The following is a 14,831-nucleotide window of genomic DNA, read 5'->3' on the forward strand; positions in this document are numbered from 1 at the left end:
AAATTAAGATCCTAAACTTATAATTTTCTTGTTAAACATTTTCAATAAAAATTCAAAAACAATAATCACAATATTTCAAATCCATATCATAGCAATAACAATATTCTCACAACAATATTTCTACATATTAATTCATCAATGAACAACATAAATTCACAAAATATTCATAAAATTCATAAACAATAATCACAGTTATTTCAAGAGTATAAACATGTAAAAACATATTGCTAAACTTTAGAAATATAACTAACACTTACAAATTCACTAATTTTCATTCATTAGGGAGAGTAATTTGATTCCAATTAATCCATTTAGGAATTTGTATACTAGAATTTTGAGTACTAGATTGTAATAATAAAGTATATAGTTTTGTGCTAGTAATAAGAGCTTGTGGTTCTAATGTTTTTTTCATTAGTTTATAATGGATCATATATATATAATATATAATATATTATATTATAATATATAAAATAATACTAGTCATATAATTTACTCTATATATAATAATTTATTATAAATTATATGTATTAATATACTATATAATACATTATATATATAATACATAGTATATGTCTATATATACTATAATATATAACATATATTAATAATATAATATATTATAATCATTATTTTGAAAAATAAATTTAAACGTTTAAACGTAATAAGAATTATGTTCGAACGTTTCGTGTATATAAGGCGAAAACAGAACAGCGAAACGTCATTTTCACCATTATCTAGCTTTGTTCCCGTTTGCACGCCGCCATTCCTTCGTCGCTGTCGCTGTCGCCGTCAAACTCCGTCACACCTATCACTAAAATGTAGGCATTCATCTTTTAATCAAATAACATGTATTTTATTTGAGATTTGGATTTGGTTTTGTTTAAAACGGGCTAAGTGGTGGTCGGATTTTCAACTTCATTTTCCGGCCACCACGGCTTGCCATTGGCCAAATAGTCACCGTAGAAAAGTTTCTTAAATTATATACTTCATTTCTACGGTGACATTTTGGCATTTAGAACCTTGTATATTGATTTTTGAGATTTTAATAATGGCTGAGTCGACTCAGCCATTTTGAGTCGTAACATTTGAACGTTTTATCAAGACGTTCGAACATACGTCGTTTTAATTACATAGCCGTTCAGGCTTCTATGTTCAAACCTGTATTTTTTTACATTCGGACGTTATTTTTCATAAAATTTACGTCCGAACGTTTAATTATAACGTCCAAACATAATACTTTTTAAATTTAGTTAAGATAAAACGTTCAGACGTGTATACTTTACGTTCGCAAGTAAAACACATGCGTGCAAACGTACAAGATAAACGTCCGAACGTACGTCATTTAAATTTATTTACTATTTACATTCGAATGTGTATCTTATACGTTCGCACGTATGTGTTTTACGTTTGAACATAAAGTATACATGTCCGAACGTTTCATGTTAACGTTCGAACGTTAAGTTTACTATGTTCCAACATTAATGCAGAGAAACTTAAAATTAACACAAAAAATGCATCATTGTAAATAATTTTCTGTCATTTTCTATTTTTAGGATATGACTCATTCTTTGCATACTAAGAAACGAGGGAGGGAAGGAGCCACTCAGGACACTGCTTGTATCGGGGCTCGTATTGTTATGGTAGAGGGAGAGGTCCTGATTAATGAGTTCGGCGAACTCATATGAGAGCAGACGAATCTAAGAGATGTTTTCGTCAGTAGAGACTGAGGAAATATCTGCACATTGAGAGAGAATGTATACCCCTCAATGGTTCAGGAGTTCTATATGGGGATGTGTGATATGCCTCATGACACATCCTTTCACACCGTGACTGTACGTGGTGTTTTACATTGAAATTTCACCAGATGTCATCGTCGAGCACCTCGGGATTCGTCGAGGAGTTGAGACATCTGCACACGCTACATCCCGTGAGGATGTAAGCACTTCTGCATCATCTACTGGCCGCCCATTTGAGCCAGCATCAACCAAAGATGCAGACCAGTCAGAGGCTAAGGATACTAGCCTCGAGGCTCGGGATGATGATCGAGACGAGGATTTCTACATCCTCACTGAGAGGGATCACATGCAGATTGAGAGGAAGAATGCATTCAACTAGAACCATCTACTACATTTCTTCTACATGTTGCACCTAATTGTTGCAACAAACGTGGATCTTGCGGCACATAAAACCACATTTAGGGCAGGTTTGGGGGGTGAGATGAGAATTTTGTGTTTTGTTTTGAAGTTTAAAATATTATGTTTTAATATTATTATTGTTTTGGGATTTGAAAAAGATGTATTGAGATTTTAAAAAGTTGAATTGTTTATTATATTTTGTATGGAGATTTGAAAAAGGTATAATGATGAGATGAGATGATATGAGAATTTTGTGTTTTGTTTTGGTTACCAAACCTGCCCTTAGTCGGCTTCGGGAACAGTTTTTGATACGAGTGACACGTGGAAATCTCATAGATTTGCCACTTCACCTCTTAGAGAGGATCCGTTACGAGGCGAGCATTGTCTCCACGGATAATCTCTCATACGGTGTCCTGATTAGCCGGCTATTACTTGCATGGGAAGTGCCAACTCAACCAGAGGAACGGATCAAAGATCAAATGAGCCCCCTTAACATGACCACGCATCGACGTAGCATTGGACAGGCGAGGGGACGTCAGCCACCCCTATAGAGGATCTAGTTCATTTGACGCACCCTGAGCCAGGTCATGTGGGGAGTAGTAGTCAGCAGCCGCCGAGTACATCTGCGGAAGATGCACGGCCTGCTTGGGTTGATGTGGTGATCTCACAGCTGACTGCGCATATCAATCGTAAGATCGATCGATCGCTCACGACTATAGAGGCGTTTGTCTTTGAGATCGCCCATTGTGTAGGTATCCTCAACGACAAGGTTGATACCTTGACTGAGGAGGTACGAAGTTCAAATTTCGTGAACAACGCTATTATCTGAGTGTTACTTAAGAAATTTGATCATATTTTGTATTTTGCTTTTATTATTTGTAAAGAAAAATATTATTTAATATTTCTATGGTTTTTCACTATTCAATTCTCAATCTTATTTAATGTTATATTTTCCATCTTTAATTCTAAATCACTGCACTTCAAATATATAAACATAAATATATATTTATATATTACAAATTGTGTATATATAAATATATACAAGTCAATTATATAGACTTATTCACAAATTATGCACTATATAAACCACATAATTTTTAAATTAGAGTCATATTTAATTAAAATTGGCGCCAACGTTCGAACGTTAGTAATTAACATTCGCATGTTGGCGCAAAACATTTTACGTTCGAACGTTAATTACTAACGTTCGAACGTTGGCGCCAAAACATTTCAAGTTTGCACGTAAGTAGCCACAATGTTTGAACGTATATGTGACATTCGAACGTAAATTTTCTATACGTTGGAAATTAACGTAAAAAAAACCTCATCTGTCTTTAGTGAAAACCGTCATAGAAAAGGTTTTTTAGTGACATTTTGGAGACTGTCACAATTTTTTAACTGACACTAAAAAGCAATTGTGTTGTAGGGACATATATATGGTGAGCTAGTCAATGCTACAGTAGTTGAATTTGGCCAACTGATCTATTTCTCTTAGGAGTTGTTTGCATTCAAAACCCACCTCAACTCATCTTGTCTTATCTTTATAATTTTCTCAAATTTTCACACAAAATATAAAAAACAATTCAACTTTTTTAAATCCCAAAACAATTTTTTCAAATTCCCACACAAAATATAATAAATAATTTAATTTTTATTCTACTATTTACAAATCATTTCAACTCATCTCACCTCATCTCTAAATTCAAATAACTCCCAGTTAAATATGGCTAGCTAGTAAAATTGGATAGCCAATATTCACGATCATCTACTGACGGATCGACAGCTAGTTTATTTTCACAAGGCCATTAATATGCCATATTCTAGTAGTACGTACCATTCTTTTTATTTTCATTGTATTTGACTGGAAAAATTAGGAAATATTTTTTAAAATTAATTAATGCAGTATTGATATCCCAACTTTTTATAGCAAGATGTATATATATATATATATATATGGAAAATGGGCAAATTGTTTTTTTTAATTGCAAATTCTTTTTATGCACATATGCAGGGTAGTTTATGAATAAAAATTCCAACTATATATAATCATGAAAATAAAAAATATAAACGAAGAATTGAAATAAATATTTAAATAGTATATATATATAGATTTAGAAAGTTTGTTACGTACGCACTCATGTTTTTAAATTAAGTAGAAAAAATTAATTTTTTGGTCAAATATTAACAAAATATTAGGTAGCTAGTAACTAGGGGTATAACGGGTCTGGTTTGGTCCAGTTTTGGACAAAATTTGGGACCGAATTGATATGCATCGGTTTTGTATTTTCAAGAACCGATTTCGCACCGGTTACCCCCTAAACTGGTACTTTCGATTTTATCGGTTCCAGTCCAATTCGGTTCTATTTTCCAGTTTTAATATGCTATATTATATTATATAATACATATAATAGTATATTATAGTATACAATACTATAGTGATATATTATAATATATAATATAGTGATATATTATAGTATATTATAATATATAGTGATATAGTATTAGTATAACTATTAAGATAATGGACTATAGTGATATAAGATTTTAAAATTTAATATTATATTAATTAGTAATTTATTATATAATACAAAACTATTTTATATATAATTATATATTATATATAAGAATTATATACAATATAGAAAATTATAATATATATATATAAACTGGTCCAGTTCGGTCCGGTCCGGTCTGGCTTTAGAAAAAGAAAAATCGAAGTCAGATCAATTTTTACCGGTTTTAAAAAAAATAAAATCGATACCGGACCAAAACAAACTCGATACCGGACCCGGTCCAGTTCACCAATTCACCAGTTTTTTTTTAACATCCCAGCTAGTAACTACTAAATGAAGATTCAAGTTCATATTTAATTTGTTTTTCATGATGAATATATTTATATAATCCCAGCTGGGACGTCTTTAATTATCATATATATATATATATATAGCTAGCTGGGCCGATGGAAAAGAAGTAATCATGAATTCTGAAGCAAGGTCCATAGAAAAGTTAAAAAAAAAATTAAAAATATAGCTGCATGCACGATAAGGATAACGGGCAGTAGTATTGCAGTGCCCTTAGCTTGGGGTAAGATAGATATATATATATATAGCCAAAACCTGCACCTGAGAATATAATATATATAGAAGATCAACCCGTGAATAAGGTATGGCCCGCATGATGCACCATTCTTTACCATTCATGATGATTAATATCGATCCCAGCTCTGATCTGCACATCATAGTAATAATTAGAAAAATCAAAATAACAAGATCAGCAAGAACAAGCTGTAAAAAGACTCTGTATGCATGTGTGCGCTTCTGCATGCACTACTTGCTTGAAAAGGTCAAAATATATCGATCCGTACTCCCAGATGGATTCATCAATTAACGTGAGTAGCAATATATATTATATATATATATATATATATATATATATATATATATAAAAGGATGTTCAAGAAGTGGGATCCAATCTTCCATCCTCTTTTGTCTTCTCCCTAGCTAGCTAGCTCGCTTATTAACGTACACCCAATACACCTGATAGCATATATTATAAGGCGTAAATTCCTTGGTAAATCCATATATTATATAGACTTAATTCCTGTGTTTTTAAAAGCATCAAAACATGAAAATACATGAGAACTATCGGACAAAGTTAACATCGTCGACATTTATGATCAGCAAGCAACTGAGCCTCAATTAATAACACTAGGTAAGACAGATCTTGGCCTCTATCTGTCTCCTGCTAATTAATTATGGAAATAATTAAATATCTTTTCAAAAAAATACGTACTTATCAGATGTAGAACCTCATGATTATATATATATATATGCTATAATATATATGGTAGATAAAATTTGGTGCAATAGGATTATATTTTATTCCAATTTTTATAATATTTTTTAAGATGCTTGTATATTGTAGTACTACTCATTCATGCTAGCTAATTGCCAAATTCTCAATGGCATGCTTGCACCATTTTTCCTTAAAAGGTTAATCAATGAATTAAGCAATAAAATATCTCATCTAATTAAAAGAAAAAAAAACCATGAATTAATCTGATCAGTCCTGAAAAGTCATTGCATATTCAAAAGATATAGAAAAAAGAACCCGCGCGCATGCATAGGATTCCAAAAGGATTTATATGAGCCACATATATATACATGAATAAGCTAGCTAGGCTATATATGTATTTGTACCAAAAGTATTGCATGCAGATGGGTCCTATTTCATCCACGCCTAAATTAAACTTATGGAACTGCATGGTTGCTGCCATGTTTAGGCCCACCCATGCATGGCTTCTAAAGATAGAAATCTCTTCATGTAATATTAGAAAAGGAACATGATGCTGCAGGACGGACGGTACAACACTAGCCATGCATGAATTAATGCTCATCATGTACACGTTCAGCAATATATATATATATATATATAATAGAGAATTCGTGCTCGGCCTTGATCTCCATGGCTTTAGTTTGGAATAAAGAAACTACTATAAAAAGGGGCCGGGAAATAAGATCAAGACGACTTGGAAATTCCTGATCGATCTCTGTGCACTGTGCAATAATTGATTCAATTTACTTAATTGATCATGACTAATTAATTAACAATTATTTTAAAAAAACTTCAATTTTTTAAATCTAAAAAAGGTAACAATATTAATATGCAAGCTTAACCTTCATAATTGGCAAGTTCATTTCTCGAAGGAAATTTGGAATGGATCAGATACGTACGTACCGACAATATATATCATGATAATACATGAGCAACAAGCTGCTGATTGTTATAATTTATAGTAAATTAATTTGTAGGACTTGTATATATATATAAGCTTGTAAGAGTCGATATTCAATGAAATGGATCATGTTACTGTGGGGTTTATGAAAGGTACTTGAGATGGCCTATCTTTAATTCAACACTTTAGCCTTTACCACCTTCAAAGCTTTTCCAGCGTCTCATTCTTGATCAGCCTTCTGGTAAGCAAATAAGCAATCCCTCTTTTTAATATCATTCCATTCAAATGATCAAGGGCCTTTTAGGATTTGGGTGTTTTATTACAGGAACAAAGGAAAGACAGAAAGTGCTAACTTCAGACTCAAATCGAAAGAAATCGAATAAGAAAATAAGGAGAAAATTTTCTGAGTCAAGTGGGGTTGGGATTCTTCCAGTCTTTTCTCGGGCAGCCCTCATCCCGTCTCTCTCTCTCTCTCTCTCTCTCTCTCCCCCACCTTTTTTTTAACAGTATTCCGGGCTCTTTTCTTCGTTTTTTTTTTTCGCTTCCCATCTTTTTCCCTACCTTGATTTCTTCTTTTCATCATTTATCATTTTTTTTTTTTAAATTTACACCCACTCAGGCTGCCCCAGTAATCATCACCCTCTACCCTCTGTGCACTACCCACTACAACACCCAGCTACTGATTTTTTCTCTTCATTTTCTGTCCCTGATCTCTTTGTACACATGTATGGATAGATAGGAGAGGGAAAAGGCTATTGGTTTGGGAGGATGTTTTAAAGAAAACCCATCTTATTGACTGTTCTTTCCATGTTAGACTGCATGGTGAAAGCTATGATGGCTTAGAGAGAGAGAGAGAGAGAGAGAGAGAGAGGAAGTGGAAAGAGATATATCTGAACTGGTTCTTCAGAGTTGCTCAGGCAAGCAATCCATGGCCTAGATAGCGACTTGGAGAATAACCTTTCGTCATCATCACCATCATCATTCTTCTCACGAGATTAATTTTGCTTTTGCCAAACCAATGAATGATGCCTTTCTGTGGCTATGTGTTACTGCCACCTGTTCTTCAACAAGCTTAGTTATGTCCAAAGCTGGGACTCTCTATTCCTAGGTCTGCCTTTTTAGTCTGTTCAAAGGTGCAAAAGGGGTACTTGAAGAAACAACAAAGTAAGAGAAGATTTCAAACAAACGAAGAGATCAGATTATTGGACTTTCTTGTTTTTCTCTGTTGGAGTTTTGGTCAAAGGCGATGCTGCCAGCAGCTATGTCTAATTCAACTTCTTTGTCTGAAGAAGCTAGTGTTTCTTCTGGTACAAGAGTTCAGGACCTTGGTACGTTAAATCGAGTGCTTTCAACAACTAATCCACAGCAGCCACAAAAGATGAAGAAAAAGAGAAGCCTCCCTGGAAACCCAGGTAAGATCTATTTCCATGTCTCTTCAATTTTGCATTTGATTGCTCTCATGTTTCATTTTGGTCTTAGTATTTGATGGTGATTCAGACCCAGATTCTGAAGTGATTGCATTATCCCCAAAGACTCTACTGGCCACCAATAGATTTGTGTGTGAGATCTGCAACAAGGGCTTTCAGAGGGATCAAAACCTTCAGCTTCACAGGAGAGGCCATAACCTCCCTTGGAAGCTGAAGCAAAGAAACAGCAAAGAGGTCAGAAAGAGAGCTTATGTTTGCCCTGAGCCTTCTTGTGTTCACCATCATCCTTCAAGGGCTCTGGGTGATCTTACAGGAATTAAGAAACACTATTGCAGGAAACATGGGGAGAAGAAGTGGAAATGTGAGAAATGCTCAAAGATCTACGCAGTTCAATCAGATTGGAAGGCTCATTCTAAAACCTGTGGGACAAGAGAATATAGATGTGACTGTGGAACCCTTTTCTCAAGGTACAATTATTTTGTCTTGGTATTTTTTTTTTTTCATATTAAGATGGGTTCCTTTCGATTTTACGATGTTCTGATCTTTGCTTTGCTATCATTCGTTACTTTGAATTGCTGGTGACATTACAAGAAAAACTGATAGCATATCACTGAATTCTGAGCTATTTTAAGTTGCTGTATGAAAAGAATAAATTAAGAGATTAGAGAACCAAAAGAAAGAATGCATGCAACCTTTTATTTACTGTTTTGTCTGTGACTCAATATCAAATTTAATTATTTTTCTCCTATAACCCCTCCTTTTACTGTGTATATCTGGCTACTTTGTTAACGGAGTGACTGCAGTATCAAAAATAATGATGGTCTGCTCTTTATCCAGGACAAAGAAAAAAATTAAAAAGAAAGCTAAATACTTTTAAAGTTTCATGGCTAAGAAAATCCATGATGATTTTTTCCTGAACCATGCAATTAATTACTTGCTGAAGATTGAATCTCTGATTTTCATCATTACGAAACCTGATAAATCTGCAAAAATAAAAAATAAAAAGTCTGATCTAGCTATCTTAGTTTTTCTTGTTTTTCTCTTCGTGACATGGGGCTTCAATTCATGCATATCTTAGTTTCATGCATTAGCCGATCTAGCTAGTTGTACAAGGGTACTTACCATGTGCCCATTTGGCATGTCAAGTGTCACGATCGTCCTTTCCTATGTTCTCTAAGCCTTTTGACCTTTGTGTCTCTTTGCCATCCGCATGCAACATTAGGGTCAAGCGTATGCTATAGAATGTTCTTCCCAATTTTGCTCTTCCAAATTTTGACATTATTAAATTACTAATAGATGCATGCACGAAACCATAAAATTTTTTTATCACGTCTCCCTGATCTCCTGCGATCTGTTTGCTCCATCATCTACACGTAAAAGTTAAGTTATATATTGTTTTTAGAGTGTAAATTTTAACATATCTATAGAGAAAATAATCAGGTTGCTCATATTCTTGCCTGATATACTTGAAACGTTGAGAGTATTTCAATGTGAAATGAGTATTGTCTAGACTTTATTTACTTTATTTCTCCGCCTGTTTAACTTGATAAATATCTGTAAACTCCTTTTATTAATGAAATTTCAGATTTCTTATAAAAAAAAATAAAAAAAGAAATTAATATATAGCACTTATAACCATATTCTGGATTTTTTCTCTAATTTTCATGTGAATACTATAGGAAGGACAGCTTCATTACCCATAGAGCTTTCTGTGATGCATTAGCTGAAGAAAGTGCAAGATCACTCTCAGCAAACCAATTAGCCACAACAAACCGGCCAACAGTTCAGCCTCTCTTCCACTTTCCAACCCAACATTTCCCAACCCCACCACAAACCCACATCTCCCAGCTCACTCCCTGGGACCCAACCCAAAACCCTAACCCTAATTCCACCCATAACCTAGTTCAGATCAAGCCCGAAGCTCACCATTTCCAAATGCCAGTACTACATTCTCTCTCTTCTCCCCATGCGCAAACTTTCTTCCAAGAACCACCGACACATCACCACCCGAAGGCATTGATAACCTCACCCTTCCAAAAGCTTCATGTGACCACCCAACACACCTCCAACCCTGCCACGTCAGCACACCTCTCAGCCACTGCACTCCTCCAAAAGGCTGCAACCGTCGGTGCAGCTGCCACTGCAACCCAACAGGCTCAGTCAGTGGGTCACATGATGACTCACTTAAACAACGTGGGCGAGTTTGGAACAGTGACTCAAATGAACCCAATGAGTCACATCCCGGCCTCCGAGTACATGGGTACTGGGTTCACGTCCGGAGACATTGCGGCGTGGCGGAAGACTGACCGTCTGACAAGGGACTTTCTGGGTCTGACGGATGGTAATGGTGCTGTGGACGTCGGACATGGTGGTCACGTTAACGTTAGCGTGAACGTGAAAGATATGCTATCGTTCACGAATAGTGGCGCCGTAGACCATCACCAGACGTTCCAACAACCATATGAACGTACTGACCACACGCTGTTGAAGTCCCATGGTACTTTTGGATTCGCAGAGCCTGCCTCCGAAACTTGGGGGGATTGTTGATCGTAAAAAAGCTTGCAATTAAACGACCAGGCAGAAATACTACTTCAAACTCCTGTAAAAGGGCAGAAGTATATACCAATGCCTATGCCTCCCCCACCAAAGGAAGTTCGACCAAATTTCTCTGCGTATTTGATAGCAATTTTCTTTCCTATATATATGTTCGCTGTAGTTTCCCTTTAAAGAGGTATGCTACCCTAGCATTGCTCTTATTTTGTTTTTAATTAACTCTTTACATTAGTTTTAAATTGAGTGAGCTTCTGTCATTAGGATTTTTACCTGCATGCATGTGCTAGCTAGGACGTTTCTCAGTACTCCCTTGTCTTTTTCTTTTTTTCTTTTTTCTTTCTTCTTCTTCTTTTTTTCTTGGTTCTTATTGATATCCCACCTGATGCACAGTCATTGCGGCATTCTGATATTGTATATGTTGCAGAAAATTAATTGTCACTTAGTTAAAGACGAATTCTAGGAGGAGCTAGCTAGGGTTTGAGTTAAAAATATAGCACTTTATTTTCTTATTTTGAAAAGTAAATGCCACTAAGAGGCACCAGTTAAGGATTTAGTTTTACCCCACCCCCACAAAAAAAGACATTAAAAAAGAAAAAGTGAAATCCCCATCAGTACCCCTTCTTTTTCTTTGGATCTTCTTCACTGAGGTCTTAGTGGCTTGTTCATACATGCCAAAATCATCGAGAGAATATACCTACTGGCATTAGCTAGGTTGGCCACCGCCCTACGTACTTTTACCGTCATCAAGATATGTATGTACGTGTTACTTTTTAAATCAACAACAGGATGATGATCGGATAATAAAACTTGCCCACTATCCGTCAAAATCTCAATTCATTAACAAGATGATTGGACATTAATGTCATGCCAATCTGAATTGATCCCAATTTCCCGTCATGAATTTTGATAGAAATTAAGCTGTCATGCATTAATGGTCTCTTTGATAGACTCCCACGAATTCTTGTCGAGACAAATGGAGCTAATTAACTTAGATCGAATTACCTGGTGATCATCAATAATTGAGACATGTAACGAGAGAATATATATTAATATTTGAGGATTTTACTGCTTTTTGTTTCCCGAAAGTGTTGCTAATTCAGTCCTAACAAGCTGTGTAAACAAGGTTCTGTACGCTGAGCATTCTTTATGCGTAATTTAAGAGTATCATCCGGCCGGTCGCTTTTAATTACTTTTATCTCATGATCAAACCACTCAGCTGGCCAGTGTCTGCAAATTGAAACACTTAACCGGGATAAACAGATTCCCAATTATGAAGTTAATTTAATTGTTTTAAATTGCAAGCTTTACAACAATTGATCTAGCAATTTCCATAACTATTCCTTGTCGGTCCATGCATATTACTTTCATTAATTAGAGGCTAAGTTCTCTTATTCTTTCTATTAATGTATATATGTATGTTGATATGGAAAGAGATATCCAGATAGATTTCTTTGTTTTGTTGTAATTTGATATAAAATTAAAGACTTGAGTTTAGACTTTGATATAAAATTACGTACCGATGCATGTGAACATCACAAGAGGTACGTGTGTAGCTAGCGCTCCCATGTGTAAAAAGCCAGTATATGCTTGTTGTAAGATTTAAGCAATCAAGTACGAGATGAGGTAAGCATATATGCATGTCGGTTGATCAGAGGGCCATACCAATATGCAGGACACTTTTAATTTATGGATACTCCCTTCAACCAGCCCAACCTGGCAACCAAAGATCAAAGTGATATATAGCTAGCTAGCTAGTAGCTACGTACCCCAGTACTTTTGATTATTGAACCTCCATGCATGCAATTAACACATCATGCAGTAAATTAACCATAAGACATTACTCGAGGTGCCAATGATAACTCATCATGTAAGCATGCATGACAAATCCATTCGTATTGCGTGCGTACTTATAACGCGGTATGCATGCAGATAAATCCAAGAGATATGCAGATTTGGTGCTCAACAATGATACAAAATTACAAATCCAAAATTGTCATGAATACGTACATTCTGGCCCCTTAAAGCAACTATGCTTTACTAAAACATATTCTAAAAACGGATATTTGTGACTTTATTTTTTTATAAAAATAATTATTTACGATAATAATAGGTTTATTTTAATTAGAAATAATCTTTTTACTGAAAATAACTAGTCCTAAATAAATAATTTTTTTGTAGTGATTTATCAAATTGGGAAATTTCAAGAAACTTGCTTTTCCTCCTCACATCCAACACAAAATATATACTCATGAAGATTATTATTATAAGTATAATCGAATTCCAAGAACTTCTTTTCCTCATCGCTTTCTTTCGATGAACTAAGAGGATATATATTGGACAATTGTAAAGAAGTTTTAGCCTTTTTCTAAAGGGGTAAAACTTGTTGTAAGCGTGATGAGTGAAAAGGCAAACTAAGTACGTTGATGGCCGTGTATGTGTATTTGCGCTAGGTGGGTGTGATGGTGGTCCGTCACATATAGTGGTGCTAACCCAAAAGGAAATAAAAGAATGGAAAAGAAGCGGAAATAATAGAGAGAACACAATGTCAACGGTTACAAGAAAGATGCTCGATAGAGCTTTGAAAGTTTGAATGACAGTCTTCTTTTTCATTGATGACACTTTCTTAATTTCTGTGCACGTCCCCGTATCGCAGTCTGTGGCACTTGGCAGCTTAAATTTCAGTAAAAACCATCGCAGACTATCAAGTATTGCTTAGTACTTTAGTTTGCTAACATCATGATGGCCCACGCACTTTCAAATCTGAACCCTGCAATTGGTATATACGAGCCTGGCCATGATCACAGTGCTCAGAAAATAACCCATAAATATAATTTTATCCTAATGGAAAACAAGTGTTGATCTACAACCCATTATTTTGAGGAATATCTCACAATAGCCAATAGGCCAGTTTACGCCTTAATTTAACCTAAAAGGCGGCCGGTCTCAAATAATTGAGATAATTTGACCTCTCTAATTAATAATATGGTGATTACACAGAGGAGGTACTCAAATAATTTGTGTTATTTTACATTTTAAAAATTGAGAAATACTACTTATTATTTTCGATTATGCTACATATTAATATGTGATTTATTAATTTTATTTTTTTATTTAAATTCATATTTACACGTCAACATATATGTATATAAATAGAAGGACAAATGCAAATAAAAAAAAGTACATGCCAAATAAAGGAACGGGGGCAGGCAACAGGCTAGCTAAGTTCCTTGCTACTATAGCTAAGACCAAGTATATTCAGTATTGGTTGTGAGAGAAGAGAGAGAGAGAGAGGCATAGGGATTAGTGAAACGATGGCAAGCTTGTTGTTATGATATATCCAAGCTTTTAGAAAGTATATTTCTAAGTGGCAGGATTTAGGTACAATACATACCATTTGCCAAGTAAAAAAGACTGCCTCTTTTTTTTTTTTTTTTTTTTTATCTTCCTGATCTGCTGCACAACCAGACAAACCAAAAGCTTCTAGTCTTCTTTTCCCTCCCTCCCCTCTCTTCCTCTCTCAACCACTCTTGCATATGTCATCTTCCATCAGGGAATCTCATTCTCATCTCATGAAACCTTCCTTTTGCCTCTTTCTTTCTTTCTTTCTTCCAACAGCAATAATTACTAAAACTTTCTTTTTCTTGCTTTTCTCTCCTTTTTCCCTTCGGCCTCAAATCCCCATACAGCACTCAGCTCTTTAGCCTTTCTCCCACAAACTTCAAGAAAGGGTTAATTTTCCAAATAACAATAAATTAAAAAAAAATATATATATATATAGGGACATTTTCACAAAGTTACTACTTACTAATTATATAGCCAACCTACACGATTATTGATTGTGTTTTTCCATTCATGATTTTGATTCTGAATTTTCAATGGCTTTAATTCCTATCAATATTCTCATCCTGGAATCTTCTTATATGTAATTCAAGCAATAATGATTATATATAGCCAAAAGGGACTAATTTTGGACGCTGCCTA

At 34.8% G+C, this 14,831-nt stretch overlaps 1 protein-coding gene across 2 annotated transcripts; it reads left to right on the plus strand.

Moving 5' to 3' along the window:
- Nucleotides 1-7,222: 7,222 nt before the first annotated feature.
- Nucleotides 7,223-11,123, plus strand: LOC108997775 (protein indeterminate-domain 12-like). 2 transcript variants are annotated; one of them, XM_035692877.1, is made up of 3 exons: nt 7,223-8,282; nt 8,350-8,764; nt 9,977-11,123. In XM_035692877.1, exons 1-3 carry the CDS (start codon nt 8,117-8,119, stop codon nt 10,842-10,844), a joined length of 1,449 nt encoding a protein of 482 aa, XP_035548770.1. In that variant the 5' UTR covers nt 7,223-8,116; the 3' UTR covers nt 10,845-11,123. The 2 variants fall into 2 exon arrangements, with proteins under 2 accessions (XP_035548770.1, XP_035548771.1); XM_035692878.1 differs by having other exon boundaries at nt 7,225-8,282; nt 8,368-8,764.
- The last annotated feature ends 3,708 nt before the right edge of the window (nt 11,124-14,831 follow it).

Source organism: Juglans regia, chromosome 8, assembly GCF_001411555.2.
Source record: "Juglans regia cultivar Chandler chromosome 8, Walnut 2.0, whole genome shotgun sequence".
Lineage (NCBI taxonomy): Eukaryota > Viridiplantae > Streptophyta > Magnoliopsida > Fagales > Juglandaceae > Juglans > Juglans regia.